We start from the raw sequence: 20,508 nt of genomic DNA, 5'->3' as shown, positions 1-20,508 counted from the left end.
GTTCAAATATGTATTTTTTATGGTATTATAATGAAAAGGATTCCAAGACAATACATAATAATCTAAATAGACTTTTACTTCTTTTTTGGACAATGTTTACTAACTCCTATCCAACTAAGTCTTTGACACTTGAACTGGAAATTCTCACTGCAGTTGCAAGGCCAACCGAACCGTAGAGTATTAATATTTTATTAGTCCGTATCTTGGGTATAATTTTTACAAAAAGCGAACATCACCGTTCCAAAACATTCACATAAGTTATCAGACAGACATCGAAAAGCGGACGAAAAATGTATAGGAATGGAAGGCGCCAAGCCTCCCCTTTACAGGAACGCGAAATGATTTATCATTTCCCTTACCTTACTGTTTAGATCAGGTTTACTGGATGAGGAAGACGTTGTCATCCATGACATAACAATTCTCGTAGTCAAGAAATAAGTTTAGTCAACAATCATGACACATGAGAACAAATTGAATTGAGTGAATTTAAAAAATAGTAAAATTTCTTGATCTTTCATTTGACCAACTTGGATCAGTAAATTTGTCATATTATTTCTTCGACTCTTTTTCCTCTACTAGGAGGGTTGTTGATTTAAATTTGTACTAAAAAAAATTCATTAGCTAGAAAAACATACCTACAACCAGATTTGTCGCAATTATTAATCAAGGAAGGAAATGCTCTAAAACATTAGAGGATATTTTATCCACATGTTACTCGTCTCAAAATTAAGAGGTAAGTAACTCAAGAATTTTTTTAATTTGTTGAAAAATCGTAGAAAATGAATTAGAAGAAAATTTGTGGCAAGTTTTTCCATGACTTTGGATGATGTTTTTGACAATTTTACTTTGTTACAAATGTTACGGTTTGACTGAATTTACTTTATTTTCCTTTTTCAGAAACTTAATTTCTACTTACTATCGTGAATAATCTTTATATACCTTTTCTGATCATCATTAAATGTTGTCTTTATCTTATTAGCAAAAGAAGTCTTCATTGAATAAGAAGAGAACTATTAATTTTTATTTTCTTTTGAACATCGTGAGGCTAGGAATATTAATCTTTTTATTTTTGGTAAAAAAAAAAAAGAAGAAGTAAATGAGGATCATCTCTAACGATGTGTTATAATACATTGGTAATAATCCAATCGGTATAGCCCCTTGATAAAATCGATTGGTTATAATACCAATCGGTATGATCGGTAGAAACACCAATCGGTATTGCTCAAAATCTTCTCTTCTTTCTCATTTCCGAAATTCCTTTCCGAAATCGTTGCGGCCGCCGACCTTTACAGGTAAGTTCATACAACTTCTTTCGTTGATGTAGCATAGCCCTAAATTGATATATACGACAACATCGAACGGTCAAATCCAAGGTAAAAGGAAAATTTATCATTGTTTGTTCCGATCTTTCATTTGTTCATAATACATCCTTTTCATTTCTCATCCGTTGATTTGATTGTCTTTCAGATATACGGAAAGAGAAAAGTGTACCAAAAAACATCTAAGATGCTGCCAAAAGAAACGACATGGTCTCTGCCAAGGTTATTCATCCTTTCACCCCTCATAGATCCATGTTTATCTGACTTGTACGAAATCTCATTAATAATATGATAAATCTCTAATAGTTTGAGATAAATCTTCCTTAATTTTGTATATCTTGATGATTAGATTATTAAAATTTCTATGTACAACAAATACTAGGTTAGACCATGCTGAAATGACTTTATGTGATGAACACCGGTAAATATATTGTTGTATTAATTTGTTAATGGTGTACAATAAAGACTATTGTAGAAGACGAAGAGATAAGTTAATTCAGATCATTCTATGCATCTTGGGGAAAGCATTGGTATGTGCTCCAATTAGTTAAGTTATTTACTGTTTTCGTACAATTGAATGAATGATCCAAACTTTCTAAGGGTTATCTTTTAGGTTTAGCTTTGTTGTTAAACAAAACTTGAATTATTACGGTTGCTTACCATTGTCAATGGGTGTGCTAAGTCGGGTTCCTGCAATCTGTTCCACATAATTCCTTTTCGATTTAATTATTGTTTCTGGAACTAATTAAGTTTACATAACATTTGGCATTTGACAACAATTGCTATGACAGTTGGGCATTTGGCTAAAATTGCCAAGGTTATGAAGCTTGTCAATAATCTCATGAAGGCTCCTGAAGTTGCCATTAGACGTCACAAATTTTCGGGTTTCAAGACCTAAACCGGACCCGAATTTGCCTCAAAAAAATCGGGATGGTACCCAGACAAGAACCATACCCAATTTTTTAAAATTAAATTTCTTACCAAATTTAATTAATTTAATATATTTTTATTAGTTAAACATAAATTAAATAAATTTAACAAAATTTTAACTTTTTTAATTTAGTTTTAAAATATTTAATAATATAAAAAAAAATCTATTTATATTAAGCTTTAAAAAATTATTTATTAAAAAATATAAAACATTTTATTAATTAAAATAAAACAAACCACCTAAATTATAACATATCAAAATAAATAATAAATAATAAAAAAACATAATAAAAAACAAATATTAAAAATTAATTCACTCTGACATAATCTTTTGTATCTCTTCCTCTCTTTCTCGTCCCTTCCTCTCTTCTCTTCATACACCGGAGATCCTCTGTTAATAAAAGCTATCTGTTCCCCTATTGCCTCTCACATGGAGGGCATGAACTTCAAAATCTTTTTTATGTGAGAGGCAACAGGGAAACATACAGACCCGGCTCGGAGGGGTAGGCAGTCTAGGCCATGGGCGGCTTAAGACCAAAAAGGGGCCCTTTTTTATATATGCTAGATATTAGTAAGGATTTTTAGTTTCTTATTCTTTAATTTTTTTTTATTATGTTAGATTTTTTAACCCATTGCTCTATAACCCAAATAGAGAAACAAACTAACACTATCAGAACAAAACATTGAAAACTTTACTGTATGTCTCTCTCAATCTCTATATCCTACATCGACAACGAAACCGACAACGAAACTCACAACGAAACCGACAACGAAACTCACAACGAAACCGACAACAAAATTTATACTTGGTATGGTTATTTGGTATGAAATCTTGCTTGCTATAAATATGGTTAGTAAGAAAATGCAGTCCTCATCTATGTGTATTGATTCTGCCATTAATCAATTGGAAAGCTTAATTGCATTTTTTGAGAAGTTTCGAATAGACGCGTTTGTCTCTAGTTTAATTATTGCAAATGATATTGCATGTGAAATGGACATAGATCCTGTTTTTTCGACTAAACGTGTTAAGAAGATTCCTAGAAAATATTTTGATGATAATACTTCTAATGTTGAACAACAATCGCCAGAAGAATCTTTTAGGATCAACTATTTTTTAGTATTGGTTGATATGTCTCTTGCATCCCTAAAACATAGGTTTGAACAATTGAATGAGTTTAATGACTTATTTGGGTTCCTTATGAATTCTGGAAAGTTGAATGCATTGAATGAAAGCAAATTGAAAGAAAAAATTTAGCACATTTTGAAATGTATTTTCTCACGAAGGTACGTGTGATGTTAATTTGAGTGATTTGTTTTCTGAACAAAAATACTACAAGTTGCTTTACCTAGTTTGGATATGCCCGCTGCTGAAATTCTTGATTTTATAATGTCAATAGATTGCTATCCTAATGTCTCTATTGTATATCGAATTTTACTAACATTGCCCGTTACGGTAGCTTCTGCTGAAAGAAGTTTTTCTAAGTTAAAATTATTGAAAATTATCTAAGATCTTCGATGTCTCAAGATAGATTGAATTGACTTGCTATTTTATGTATTAAAAAAGATTTTTTGGAATATATTGATTACAATACAATTATCAATGATTTTGCATCTAAAAATGCAAGAAGAAGTCACATTCGTTGACAATTTATGTTGCATCTTTGGAGATATTGGAAGGTTATTGAAGATCAATGGTGAAACACAAGTGAAGTTTATGCGTAGGACCCCAATTTCGTGCTTTCGCCTAATGCCTAAAAAATCTCAGGAACGACACTGGAACATATGGCTTTTGGTAGCTGAGGATCTCTCCTCCTCTTTTTAAGTCTTATATGTTACATGTTGATGATAAAAAAAATAAGATATGTTTTATTAAAAAAAAACTGAATTGAATTAAATTTGTTTATAACGAAAATAATAGCGATATATTTCAATAAAACAAGAATATTGGTTGAATTTCGGAATTTTTTTCAGGTACCCGGAACCTAACAGGACCCAAATCGGAACCGATTGGTTCCGATCCAAAATTATTCGGAACCGATTTTGGATTCGGAACCGAAAAAGCAAACAAATTATCCAAATCGATCGGTTTGATTCCTTTGGGTACCCGACCCGTCGGGACTAAAATTTCATGCCTAATTGCCATTACAATACAAGAATTCAGCCAAGAAATGATGAAGGTATCTTCATTTCTGGAAAATTGAAATATTCTACTTATATCAAAAATGATATTCTTAAGCCTATATTCCTGGTTCATTATGCATTTATACCCATAATGTCGTTTTACCCAAATAACCTATATGAAACAAGGTTATTTGAAATAACCCAAGATTGAAATTACAGTTGTGATTCTTTACTAAAAATTTTATAGACGGGAGTCATTGAGAAGCCGGTCAGTGATGCAATTGACTCAACAATGGGACTTGGGGTAAAAAAAGACAGGATTGAAGAGGAATTTGAAAATGTTTTAATTCCTCTTGCTGGTGAGACAGCTGCTCAACTTCCGTAATTAGGAAAGAAAAACATTTTTCTTATACCGATTGGTTAAAATTTAATCGTCATGCCTTGGATTCGTATTACCGAGAGAGTTTCTAGTGACCGATGTCGACCGTATGACACCCCACAACTATGGCCCTCCGCTTTCATTCATAACACTTCCAGTGGGAATTGAATCCGTGACCTTTTGGTCTCTTAAGTCAAATCTTTCCACTAGGCCACCATAGTTGGGTAATAAGAACTCTTGTCTTTGATTCTCAAAATTACGAGCTATGAATATTACAAAAGAGATGATGAATGTTGCCTCCTTCAAAAGGAGTGGTCAAGTGGTCATTATTTATGGTTGAATAATTTTAATGATGAAAAAAAACAATATCAATATCTCTTTTATATATATATATTTAATAAAAATACGAATTTATAGAAAATAAATTTTTAAAAAGAAAAAACAGTTTTGATTTCTAGAAAATTAATAGTCATTAATGATAATTAATTTATATAGAAATTTAATTATTTATGATTAAATAAATTATTTTAAAGTGGAAAACGTGTCATTAGCGACGGTAGAAAGTGTCGCTAATAACCTTAACGTTGTCGCTAAAAATATCAGCGACGACAAATAAAATCGTTGTCATGCGTCGCTGAAAACGTTGACCTTGAAAGACAATAAATTTTAACGACGACGTAGTGCCGTCAATGATAGTTAACATTATCAACGACATCGGATCATTCTTCGTCGCTGATTTTGTTAACTATCAGCGACGTCAGATCCTCATTCGTCGTCGCTTATAATGTTAAACTATCAGCAAAGATAAATCTTCATTCGTCGCCGTTGATAGTTAATAATATCAACGACGACCGATCCCTATTTGCCGTCGTTGATAATCACTAGTCTTGGATTTTTGGCACATTTTTGGCCAAGAGCAACCTATTTTATATCTTGTTCAGCTACGATTATCAAAAAGATCATTCGTAAATGAAAATCAATTCGTATTAATAAAATTTCTCAATTCGTATTAATACAAAAATGCTAAAAGAGCATAGTAGCTTCATCAACACTAACTAAATCAAAACATACAAATGATCATTGAATCTTATCCTAATATCATTTCCATATCAAAATCTAAGATATGCACCATTGACCTGAGTTATGTTCTAAGGAAGTTCAGTCCATATCTTAAGCAAGTGACATTTAATCTTCTGGCATTCTGCCCGATAATGCAGTTAGAAGTTTCCTTTTCGCTTGTTTTCCGACATTCACTCCTTTCTCCAAGAAGAAAGACAATCCTTTATGGAGGCCAGTCAAGCTGAGCCTAGCAAATGAGTCCCTAATTCACTCTTTCAGCCACTTCGAACTCTCTTTTTACTCTTAATCTTAGAATTATTGCTTTTGCCTTACCTTCTTTAGATAAAGGGCCTCTCACCTTGTATCTTCCATTGTTATCACTGCTGCCCCTAAAACACCTTTCATCATCTTCATTCCTTTTGAATCATCACTTTTACATAGGCTTTCAACATTTTTCTCCCGCCTGAAACCTTTAATCTATTTTACAAGACAAAACCAACATAAACTAATAATCAAAGTGTCAAACACCTGTAATTTTTACAAGTGAAAAACATGAATTAGAGATGTGTGATATTTCAAAATCAGGGAACAGAAATCACATTATAAGAGATTTGCATTCGTACCATATCGTTTTCCAACTCTTCTGATCTGAGCGACATACTTAATCGATTCCACCTAAAATTGAATTCATTTCCATTAACGGTTTTGCTAATTGTTATGAATATAACTGTAGAAACATAAATCTAATGTTGAAGGATTGCAATTGATCAACTTCATGATCAGGGACAATTGACTATCAACACTGAAATAAAAAAATAAAACCCTAAACTAAGTATATATAATTTAATCAGGAATCAAACTAAGATACCGAATCAAAACAAAATCTCACTTGATATGCTCGTTAATGGCTAACTCAGAGTCATTTGTATATTTCTAGCGAGCAAGAGACTCTTGAGGAACAAATGGAACTAGCATCAACTCTTTCTTACATTATCGCGATTACTGTTGAGTACCGAAAATGCCGATGAAACCTTGAGAAGCATGGCGCAAAGGGGAGAGGTTTCAGATATCAAAGATTTTAGAGTGAGAAACGAAAGAGAGAGAGAGAAATAGAGAGTAAACTAGAGAGAAGAGACTGTGATGAACATTTTTTCTAAAGTTTAAATTGTTAAAATATTTAATGAATATCGGCGACGCCACGCGACAATGTCGTCGCTGATATTATAACTTATTAGTAACAACGATAACATAATGTTGTCGCTGATAAATGTTTTAAAAATGTGGCGGAAAAACCTGAATATCAGCGACGACGTTTATAACAAAACTGTCGCCGATAAAAACTATCAAGTACGACATCACTTTTCCCTCTCTGATAGTTTTTATCACCGACGTCGTTATTTTGCCCTTCCTAATAAATTTTTTTTCAGCGACAACGTTACTTTGCCCTCCCTGATACTCTTTATCAGCGGCAGTTCTTTGGTCGCCATCGCTGATAAAAAAATATTAGGGACAGGAAATCAACGTCGTCGTTGATACTATAACTTATCAGAGACGATGAAAGCATAATGTCGTCGTTGATAATTGTTCTAAAAATGTGACGAAAAACCTGATTATCAGCGACGAGGTTTATAACGAAAATCGACATTGTTATAAGGAACGACATTACTTTATCATCCCTGATAGTTTTTATCAGCGACGGTTCTCTGGTCACCGTCGTTGATAAAAAAAATATCAGAGACGACAAAGCAACGCCGTCGCTGATATAGGTCGCTAATAACCATTTTTTCACTAGTGCATGTGATAGTTAAATATAATATATATATATATATATATATATATATAATTTTTCATGTATATACATATGGAATTGAACCATCTATGATCTTCAAATATCATTTATTAATGTCTATGTTGTCTAACAGTTGAATCCTACATAGGATAGGTGTAGGATAGGTAGGGGTAACCCTTTGAGCTTCTTTTATGAAAGTATATATAACTTTACTAGCTGATTAGTAGACTTGATGTCCTTGAACTATTATGCCATTTGTGTAAAGTTACACACTTTCACTTAAAATTCATCATAATACATGTCGAACTCTCATGGTTGTGTCCATTTTGACCATGGAACACGCGCCTGATTTAGTGAGAGGGTCTAGAATTGAGCGGTGCAATTCTTTTCTAAGCGGCCCCACTTCTCCCTCATATAAGTGATCTTTTTGTTTATTTTTGTCAAAATATATATTGTTACATTATATGATTAATCCTCAACAATAATTTTCCAAGTCAGTACAATTAGGTTGTCACATTGAACCTAGTTCTTGTGATCTCTAGTCTATATAGGCTGGTTTTCTTTCATACCAACATATAGTAGGATTACAAGACTTTCAAAATAACTATTTATTCAATAGTTTGGTTAGTGAATCTACAATGTTATCATTGACTAATATAGTCAAATGTGATAACTCTATTAGAGAATATAGTCTAATGACATTGTGTCTAAGACGTGTATGTCAAGACTTGTCATTGACTCTAAGTTTGTCCAATTTCAAATTACTATCACAACTAGCATGTATCCCGTGCATTTGCACGAGTAATAATATAAAAAACCGTGAAAAAATATTACGGTAAAATTTTTATGGGCAGGTCAACCCACAATCCGACCCAAGTATCCATTTACTCTCACATATATCCAAATTAACCACAACTCTCGACCCGGCAATCCGGACACTTTAAAAATTAAGCATCATTATATATATATAGATTAGTTAGTTAAAAAGTTGAACTTATATTGTTAAAATGTCACGCGTTTATCAAATTTTGGGTTGAATTTAAAATATAAAGTTTTATTAGCCTAGTTTGTTAAAAGGTTGTACTTGTTTTGTTAGGTTGCAAGTTCAAACCATACCTATAGCATTTTTAATTTTATTTTTAACCGTTTTAAGTTTATGGGCGGGTCAACCCACAATCCAACCCAAGTATTTATTTACTCTCATATATATCCAAATTAACCACAGCTCTCGACCCGGCAATCCGGACACTTTAAAAATTAAGCATCATTATATATATATAGATAATTAGAAATTTCTTTTTAGACGAATATCTTCTAATAATAAGCAATGTCATTCATACATTCTTTTGTGAACAATATTATTTACTTGGTTAACTAGTAGACAAAATGTCTTTGAACTATCATGCTTTTGTGTAAGCAAATACATATTTTTCATAAAAAAAAATTATTTTTCGACATAAGTCAAAAATATAGATTATAAGTTTTAATCTAAATATCATAATTTTCTTAAAATATTTCTATATGTAGATTGCATTTTCAAGTGTAAATATATTCATTTATAGACGTTTTTTATTTAATAATATCAATATATCATTTTATAACAACATAATTTTTCGTGTAGTGCAATTCACATCTTTAGTGAATTTAATCATTTTTATCGTAATTTTAAACGATAAAAAATATCGTACAAAAGACACGTAATTAAATAATTTTCATTGTTTTCGTGATATATATAGTTATCACATTCATTTTAGTCGAAGTATGATCAAGTTTTTATATTGTTATTATAAAATTTGTTATAAATCATACAAAGAGTTTTTAAACTTTCTTTTTCATCTATTCATAAAATCATTTTGAAGACATTAGTTTTTTAAATTTTTATGAAAGTAATGTAATAGAAATGACACGTTTCTTGATTTCAAAATCGCCAAATTTAAAATATCGATTTGAACGTCAACTCAGCAAATATAAATAAGATATTCTCTTGTTATTTTATTTATTTTGTAAGGTTCCACAACTTTATCTTTTGTAGATAACATATTCTCTACTAATAAATTATCTTTTATTTATCATAATATACACAATAATTTTTGTGTTATTATCAACAAAAACATTTCCCCTATATTCGTGTTGATATCTTTTTAAATCACACATATGTGTATTAAATTATTAATTTTCTAATCAAGAAATTGTCACACAATTTTTTAACAAATTTTCTTTTGTTGTATTTATTATTCAATAAATAAGATAACTACTATTATGAATATTTAAATGAATAAATCATTCATACATAATTTCTATATATACAAGAGATAAAAATGTTTATTCACATAAATTATTCTTTACATAACCTTTATATAAGAAATTAAAATATTTAATCAATAAAACTATTTATTTTCAACACTAAATTTCTGTAAAAGAAATTAGAATATTTAATTAAATAAATATTCACCACATCACATGATTTCTACAAAAGAAATCATAATGTTTCAAGCATTTTTGACCAAAGTCGTTTAAACATTTATTTTCGGTTACACGTTTGTATTACATAATATCAACATGATTGCCACATTATTCTCAAATCAAACAAGACTTTTCTTGTAATTATTTGATTTGAAAAATATCAAATTAAGTAAGTCTTTATTATGAAATTGAAAAATGTATATTAAATATATTATATTAAACAAAAATTAATATATCCATATATGTCTGAACGTCCATCGTGACTAAAAATTTGTTGAAGTTCCATACCAGACTTCATCAAGTTAGTTAAATACTCACGTTTTAACTTCTCTAAATTCAATAAAAACTCAAATATTTTGAAGCATTTTAATTTATTCTATAGAAATTATGTGATTAATCATGATAGAGAATGAATGTCATTTGTATAACGACATAAAAAAGGTTGTTTGTGTTAGAACTTATTCTAATTATGCATTTAAAGAGACAAGACTATGTTAGTCGAAATTGTCTTCACAAGAATTGTCTCGGTGAGAACAATCTACTCAGATTTGTGTTTAACAATATAAATGACAATGTAAATGCTTCAATTAAGAAATGAAATATATTTGTAGTTGTATTTTATTTGATTATGGTGATAAGTGATTATTTAAATATATCATGCATATTAGCTAATAATATAATGATTCATGTTCATTCATAATAAGTATGATTATCTAGCAATATATATACATATATGAATAAAAATCTATTGTATATATATTTTTTGTTTTAATAGATAATTTTGAAATTTGTCACAAAATTATATGTATTTTGATTCACAAAGACTTTTTTTTATAGAAAACTAAGGCCATCTAATTAATTAAGAAACGAATAATTGATGACATGAATAATTATTTATATAATTAGTTAGTTTTATATTTGATTAAAGATAAATGGTTAATATTATAATTAATTGTATTAATTAATATTTTAATTAATTATTATGTATTTTATAAAGGTATTTTAATGATATATGAAATTATATATATTTATTTGTTTAATAATATATGAGATATTATTATTCGATTATAATTCTAAATTATTGAATATAAATATAGTTTTTTTGTCATGCATATATTTATATTTGTTGTTGGAGATAATTAAGTTAAAGAATGAGAAGAAAGAAATTCAAATTAGTCAAATCTCTTATAACAAATAAAGGATTAATTAATATTCTACAATGGCAAAACTGAATGGTTTATTACCTATAAAATTTTGTTAACCATACTAGTAACAGTTGTATCGACATAAAAAAAATATCTCGAAGTTGAAGTTAATCAAGAATTATCTTCGATCAACATTGTCACATTATATATTAAATGGGCTAGCAATGTTGTCGATTGAGAAATAAATAATCCGTCGATTAGATTATACAGACATAATCAATATTTTTGCCTCTAACATAGCTTAGACTTGTGATGTTTATATATACATATATATATATATATTTATATATATATATATATATATATATTTATATATATATATATATTTATATATTTATATATATATATATATTTATATATTTATATATATATATATTTATATATATATATATATATGCCGTAACCACCTTGACCATTATAAATAGATAAAGTCAATATAACCATATAAAACTATTATTTTTGTTCTCTCTCCATTTTCAGACAACTAGTTTGGTGATATTGCTTAAGATCTTCTACATTTTAAACAAATGAGAGTCAAATGGTGTTGGACTGATATAAATAACATGAATATTATTAGGGCATCCAATTATGGAATAGGCTTCTCCCATGGTCACCACAGCACCTTGTGATTATTAAATATTTGTACTAATTATTATAACTTTACTTTTTTTTTTCTTTGAAGATACTAAACATGATCTCTACTATCTTCTTAGCATGAAGAATTTTTATATCTTCTGATCATCATTATGTGTTGCCTCTATTTAAAAGAAGTTGTCTTGACATTTAGGTCAAAAAGTGTCAATGTTAACTTATTAAGTTAAGTTGTTAAAACACCTTGTTTAAACAAGAGAACAATTTATTTAACTTTTACTTTTTAGAATGCTGTGACTGTGACGTGTCACCAAACTAGAATCTAGGAGGATACTCAGCTCTTTTGTTGTTAAGTTAGAAGAGAGGAGGTAAACATTTAATTTGAGAAGAGGAGTGTGTCATTCAATTACAAATAATATTGTCAATTCCTAGTCCGCATGTGGTGGATCTATATATATATATATATATATATTTAATTTTACTTTTGAAGACCTGAAAAAAAAGAGGATAATTTTTTAGTTGAAGGATTTGCCTATATTGCAGTTGGCATACCTTGATTGGTTAGTGGTCTATATTCATTATTATATATAATTCACATTAACCCTTATACCAATATAAGACTTACAGTTGACTGATAAGCATATTTACTCCACATCCGAGTTAGTTTTATTTTTTTTCTTTTGAAATTATTTCCAATATTTGGATACATATATTATTTAATAATTTTATATTAGTTGATATCATAATAAAGATTAAAACCCAAATAAAATGATCTATTAAAGTATAAAAGTTATGGGCTTATTTAGACATCTATAATAAATATGGAGACATATTTGTGTAGAAGTAGAAATATCATTTATTAATTCCAAATATATGAGTATATTAGGGCTAGGTTCCAACCCATATAGATAGCCTACCTATTTGTTTCTCTCATTAGACAATAAGATTTATGTTCATATCTCAAAAAACTCAAGAATGTCTATCGCTATAGGGTTGGAAGACTTACACCCCACCCATATCAGATATTCTGATCCAGGTTCATATCTAGAACAAGAAGATCCACATTCCGATCTAGGTCTAAATTCAGAACTAGAAGATCCAAGATCAAGAGAAGATCCAAGATCAATAGAACATCAAGAATAAGAGAATAACGAAGAACGACTTAATGAACCGTTCTTCATTCCAGATTCAGGTACGTTTCCGCAACTTATGGTTATCTCAATTTATCGACATAAAATATTAAGAATATAGAACTAAAGAATAAAGATTTAGATTAAAAATTCTAACAAGTGGTATCAGAGCCTTCTCTATGTCGATCTATTGAGATTTAAGTTTATAAGAATTTTTAAGAAAATGATTAGACATTTTTTTATATGTTCTTGATCTAATTTGGCTAGAATGAATTAATGAATAGTAATAACAATATTTGATGTATATATTAATCTAAATTTTTGGACTAGATTAATATAAAAGAACAAGACATTAAGTATCTAAATAGTTTTACATATTCAAGAAGATGAACATTCAAGAAGATCAATAGATTTTGTTTAAAGAATTATAATTAAAGAATGATTTACATTCTCTAATTTTTACATATTCAAGAAGATGAACAAGAAGATAATAGATTTTGTTTAAAGAATTATAATTAAAGAATGATCTACATTCTCTAATTAGATAATATATATACATATAAAGTGAATCAATATTTTAATATTAATTAATATATTATATATATATATATATTTATATTGATGTTCAGTTATATATATATATATATACAGAGTTATTTATAAATTTAAAAATTCGTAACAATTATGGTCCTATCAAATTCATAAATTATAAATAAAGGAATTTAATGTTTTAAGAATAATACTTAATTATTATTATTAATTAAGGAATTATATATATATATATATATATATATATATATATATATATATATATATATATATATTGAGGAATTATGGGACAGCGAACCGTTCAAATTCTAATTAAGTTTTTTTTAATAACTTAATTAAGATATTAATCATTTATAATAATCGATATAAAAATCAATTATTATTAATAAAAAAATAATAATAAGGAATTATATATATAATTATTACCAAGGAAATTTGATAATAATAAGGAATTATATATATATAGTTATTACTAAAGAGATTTAAAGAGTTATATATAATTAAGAAATTAAGATATGAATATTTAATTAAGGAATTCAGTTTTAAAATAATAATTAATTAAGGAATTCAGATTTATTTTAAAATTAATAATAATTAATTATGACTAATTATTAATTAAGAAATTAAAATAATAATTTATAATTAAAAAATAAATAAAAATATCAACTCTTTGTTATATTTATTAGTAATTAAAGAAATAAATTATGATACATCTATTAATATAATAATGGATAAATTTAAAATTTTAAAGTTATTTATATCTTTTATATTATATTTGGATAAATAATATTACACATTCGAATATATATACATATTTTAGTTTTTATGTATATATTGAATTGATTGATATTAAAAAATATTTGAGTGATTAGTAAAATCACAATGATTTGTTTTGTGTTGCATGCACGCATATGGAATTTATGCGATTTTGATACATAAAACAATATTCGGATTTTCGGTATGAATAACACATTCAAAATTTGGTACAATTTTAGGCCCACTTAAATTTATAATTATGCGGTTGTTAATCGTCCTAAAGGAAGGTTAATAATTGGTCGGATTGCAAATTTAAATAATGTACAAATTATTAATTTATAGAACATATTTGTTTTATAAGATTAAGACGGTTGTGTTTGTATCTATGCGATTATTAATCGGACAACAGGAAGTTTAATAATTGGTCGAGTTACACACTTAAAGTATGTGCATAAGTTATTAATTTATTAAATCAATTAATTGAAGCAACATCCTACCAAAGTAAGCTCTCTTGTGTAGGTTAATATGTTTTATAAATTAAGAAGGTAGTGTGTATGTAATTCATGCGGTTATTTAATCGGCCCAAAGGAAGATAAATAATTGGTCAGAATAACATTATGCACATGTGGTAACAAATATGTGACAATTATTCGGTGTGCCATGTGAATATTTGGACTATCCAAAGATGACCAATTATTTGACAGGACTTATTGTTAATATTTGATTACTACAAAAGAGTACCGTTTGCAAATTAATATTTAATGTCCAAAGACTTAAATATTAATGTTGCGTTTGGTATCTTATGATGAGACGTACCAGTATTTTGAATTTACGTGATTATTAAAATTTTGTGAGTATGGTTGTTCATTTGTTTTGTTTTCTAATTAAATTAATACTTCTGCTTATACGGTTTTTTTTTGTCAACATCTTAAAGTTCATTATATATGATAAAGTTTTAAGGCGTATCTAGATTTTTTTTAAGAATTATATCTAAAATGATTAAAATTGTTAAGGGTATTATTAGAATAAAGATTTCATAAGAAATACACCATAATATATGTTTAATTTTGTTTCAAAATTAATGCATTAAAGTTAGAGTTACACTAATGTATTCTCATGCATCTAATTTAAATTTTCTTATTCACACTTAAGCTAATTGATGTGAATTGCAGTTATCTAAAGGGAGACTTAGTCTCTATATGAATTCACATCATATTGTGTTTAAGAAAATAAAAGATTGAAACAAAAATAACATAAATAGTATTTAGTTAGCAAATACCTTAAAAGATAATAAAGAAATGAAATTGTAAGAATTGCAGATATTACACCTAAAAGAAAATTACTAAAGAAAGTGGTGCATAAAAGAATACATATTATAGTTTGTTTTGTTTGTTCTAAGAGTAATTTAACTTTAGTACTCAAACACATTCGATGGAAACTTAGGTGTTGCTATCTAAAGTGAGTGTGTTAATGTATGGTTGAGTTAGTTGTTAAAAGTCAATTGATGGTGAAAGAAACATCGACGTGAATAATGACAATTCAAATTAAAGATAAAGAATTAAGGAACAATTCAGAAACTCTTTATTTGGAAACAAACATTTATGGAATATCTTCATATAATTAATTTATTTGGAGAGAAGAATTAAGAATTACAACTTATATACGGAATACATTTTCAACTAAAACAACTAGTGAATTCTTTTGAGGATGTCCTGTTAAGGTTAGACTTTATAGGTCCAAAGAAAGTAAATTGGACTAAAGAATTGTTAGATGCTAATTGTTGAATATTCTAAAAGAACTAGAGACAAATTTAGTCTCATAAGTACTTCAAGATTAGCCTTAAAATTAAATAAATACAAAAGTCTCCGTAAATAAGAGTCTAATGTATGATCAAGAATATATGCATTAAGAAATTAAGTATATTTATGATGTTGGACAAATACTTGAAGGATCATGGTTTGGATCATTAAGAAAGCAACCAAACAAGTAAGGTTACATTTTAAGAACAAAACATTACATACTCATATAGTGAAATCGAATCAAATAGAGATCATTTGGTATTTTGATTCGAATTTTGTTGGATACCAAAATAGTGGAAATTTGTGCCACATAATTTTAGTTTAAAGAATTAATTCTGGTAAGAGTGTTAAGTAGACACTCGAATTATTTCAAGTTGATGGCAAAATTTATTAGGTGTTTTGTGGCATCCAATTAAAGAATTTAACTGCAAAGTTTTGTCACGGAGTTGCAAATTATGAATGATATAGAAAGACCACTAAAGATATTACGTGACAATAATTTGCAGTTCTTTTTACTTTAAGAGTAATATGAGTTCGACTAAGTCGAACTATTTGGAAAATAAAGAATTCAGAATGTTTATTTATCTATTGAGCATATTTGGACAAACTCTAAAATTACGGATCAATTCTCTAAATATTTGTTATCCGAGGTCTTTCATGAACATATTGTTCATATGGATATTACATATTTAGATGATATACAGTTTTAGTGGGAGTTTGTATTGTGATGCTTGTATAGATAAAATTTAGAATTTATATGCACATTAAAGAATCAGTTTCTAAAGAAATTAAAGATTTAGTTTTTAAAGAAAATCAAGATTATAAAGTTATTCAGATTGATCTCTATAAGGAATAAAGGAGGATCAGTTGGTATTAGACATGTTAAAGATCATACTACATGTTAATCCACACTACACACCCATGTTTAATCTATGTCAGTTGATTGTATTGACATATGTGACTATTGAGGGTTTAGTTACGAATTAATGTAACAAAAACCGCTTTAATCCTATGTTGTTATAATTGATGAACGAGATTGATATAGATGTATTTGTAATGATAACAATATTTTGAGCTCTCAAGGTTATAATATACAATTGAAGGAAATATTATTAGACCCAAGTGGGAGATTGTTGGAATTATTTCTAATATTTGGGTACATATATTATTTAATAATTGTATATTAGTTGTTATCATAATAAAGATTAAAGCCCAAATAAAGTGATCTATTAAAGTATAAAGGTTATGGGCTTATTTAGACATCTATAATAAATATGAGGACATATTTGTGTAAAAGTAGAAATATCATTTATTATTTCGTTGATGGACCGAATAATAAATGGGTATATTAGGGATAGGTCCCCAACCCATATAGATAGCCTACCTATTTGTTTCTCTCATCAGACAATAAGGTTTATGTTCATCTCTCAAGAACACTCAAGAATGGCTATCGCTATATGGTTGGAAGACTTACACCCCACCCATATCAGACATTCTAATCCAGGTTCAGATCTAGAACAAGAAGATCCATATTCCGATCTAGGTCCAGATTCAGAACTAGAAGATCCAAGATCAATAGAAGATCAAGAATAAGAGAATAATGAAGAACGACTTAATGAACCGTTTTTCATTCCAGATTTAGGTACGTTTCCGCAACTTATGGTTATCTCAATTTATCGACATAGAGTATTAAGATTATAGAACTAAAGAATAAAGATTTAGATTAAAAATTCTAACATTTTTTATTGCCCATATATTAATATTATACAATATAGAAATTGCAATGATTTTCAACAAGAATTATGTGACACCACAATCCCTTGTTGGCCCATTGGAATATTATAATCTTCTCAACATTTGATGAGTAACTCATATCTATGTAGTTTCCAAAACTAAATTTTCCCAATTTTTCATCAATATATTTTCTTATGTGTCAATTTATATGCCTCTACCTAATTCAATCCAATTATAATATATATGGTTAGTAGGCGTGGTCGTGCAGTACACTTGGTGGGCGGACAACCTCAGGTGAGTGTTCGGGTAAAGCAAAACAAAATATCGTGAGAGGATCAAGAGAAGTCGAATGATAAATCAGATATCGGTCTTCAATCGACTTTCTCAGCAACCCTTAAAGGCGAATCTCGCATTTTGGGTCTGGGTAGGCCATAGGTTATAACATGAATGTCTCAGGTGGTAGAGAGAGGATTTTAGAAAAGGGTCAGTCATCGACTTGACTCCGTGTTAACAACCAAAGAAAAGAGAAGTCTCCAATTAAAACACAACATATGCAACAATCTAGGCTCAGAGATGTGTAACCAGATCCTCGTAAGGATGAAGTTCTAATCTATGCAGCAGTGGTAGGCATTAGGAAACAGCCAGTTTGGGTCAACTAGACGAAGAAGGTTCATGTCAGATCTAAATCTTTTAAATTTCAAATGTTGGAGGTGTGCCCTAGAGTTGTGGCTATCATAAATTAAGAACGGAAAAAAAGATCAATTGAGGTTGATTTGGTTCAATTAAAGATGTTACGCCGGGCACTTCAGATGTCGACGTGGAATCGAGGGCGACTTGGGATAGAACCTAATGATGACGTCTTTTAGTATGGATTCAATTCTCGTGGAAAATATGTTGCTCTATGAAAAGAATTTAAAACAATGTTTATTATGTAAATTGATAAACGTATAATAAATTAAACACTTATTTTATTAAGATCCATATAGCTGTATTGAAATAAATTATTATAAAAAAACAATAAGATTAGAAGAAAAAAACAATATAATTTCAGGTTACTCCTATCCTACTGCATAAACAAAACCTAAACCAAAGAATCTTGAGATAGTGAATGATACAACAGGTCAAGGGTTGTTTGAAGAATTAAAGAATGTGTTACACCATATTGGTCTTGATATTGATGATGTCAGAGGGCAATGCTACGATAATGGATCAAACATGAAGGGGAAACATAAAGGTGTACAAAGAAAACTACTAGACATTAATCCTAGAGAGTTTTATACACCTTGTGCTGCACATTCTCTCAATTTGACATTATCTGATGTTACAAACTCTTGTCAAAAAGCAGAAGAGTTTTTTGGAGTTGTTCAACGTATTTACACTTTATTTGCAGACTTTACTAAAAGGTGAGATATTTTGAGAGAAAATGTATCAGAAAAAGGTTACACTTTGAAATCATTATCGACAACACGGTGGGAAAGCAGAGTTGTTAGTGTGAAGGCAATAATTACTCAAGCTTCTGAAATAAGAGAAGCTTTACATCAGCTTACCGAGAAAACAACATATTCTGGTATTAAAAGTGAAGCCAAACATCTAGCAGATTATGAACTTGGAAAATTTGAGTTTATTGTAGGGATGATTATTTGTATAATATCTTGGCTAAAGTGAAGATTGTCAATAAACAATTGCAGTTTGAAAATATGCGGATTGATGTAGCAATGGGCAGTGTGAAGGCACTTATTGCATTCTTTAGAGAGTACAGAGAAGTAGGGTTTGAGAATGCGTTGAATTGTGCCAAAGAAATTGTTGTTGAATTGTATATTGATCCAGTGTTTCTAGAGAAGAAAAAAAAAGAAAAGTTCTGAAGAAAAAACATTTTGATGAGATTGACTCTGAAAATCAGCCATCTAAACCACATATCGAAGAATCAAGTCAAGAATCCTTTAGAATTCATTACTTTTTATACATAACTGATGAAGCAATCGGTTCATTGGATAAAAGGGTTGATAAATATGAGCAATATGAGGAGACATTTGGGTTCTTATTTACGGCAGAGAAGCTAAAGTCCTTGGATTCTGTTAACCTAAAAATAAGCTGCAACAACCTTGAGAAGAAGATGGAGAATGACCACACTTCTGACATTGACGGTGAAGATTTATTAAATGAATTGGGACTATTACAAAACATTTACCAAATGAACTTGATTCAACCAGTGCAATCCTAAATTTCTTGAAAAGAGCTAATTGTTATCCTACTAGTTGTCTTGCATATAGAATTATGTTAACAGTTTCAGTGACAGTAGCATCAGCTGAAAGAAGCTTTTCAAAACTAAAAATATTGAAATTTACTTGCGTTCGACCATGTCACAAGCAAGACTAAATTCTTTGGCTTTGATTTCTATTGAACATGAGTTCTTGGAAAAACTTGACTATGATAGGTTAATTGATAATTTCGCATCTAAGAGTGCAAAAAGATCAATTTTCAAAAAATAGTATTGCATTGGCTGATTCAAATTGGTAAAATTCTAGTATAATTGTATTGCATGTCGTGTCTTTGTAATAGATTTCAGACTTTTGGTCATTACTTTTGAAGACAATGTAACAAGAGCCTTTGTTATTGAAGTAAATTCAATAAGCTTTACCATACCTTGATTTTTTTTTATCTTTTTGTTGTTGTGATTTTAGTTA

At 28.8% G+C, this 20,508-nt stretch overlaps 1 protein-coding gene across 1 annotated transcript; it reads left to right on the top strand.

Moving 5' to 3' along the window:
* The first annotated feature begins 1,815 nt into the window (after nt 1-1,815).
* On the top strand, nt 1,816-4,755 carry LOC124918908 (putative vacuolar protein sorting-associated protein 24 homolog 2). Its single transcript, XM_047458981.1, has 4 exons — nt 1,816-1,849; nt 2,096-2,174; nt 4,384-4,426; nt 4,618-4,755. The coding sequence occupies exons 1-4, from the start codon at nt 1,828-1,830 to the stop codon at nt 4,753-4,755; spliced, it is 282 nt and encodes a 93-aa protein (XP_047314937.1). The 5' UTR covers nt 1,816-1,827.
* The last annotated feature ends 15,753 nt before the right edge of the window (nt 4,756-20,508 follow it).

Source organism: Impatiens glandulifera, chromosome 1 (genome assembly GCF_907164915.1).
Source record: "Impatiens glandulifera chromosome 1, dImpGla2.1, whole genome shotgun sequence".
In the NCBI taxonomy this organism is placed as follows: Eukaryota; Viridiplantae; Streptophyta; class Magnoliopsida; order Ericales; family Balsaminaceae; genus Impatiens; species Impatiens glandulifera.
The sequence above is the reverse complement of the archived record's forward strand: the minus strand, read 5'-3'. Positions and strand labels throughout refer to the sequence as shown.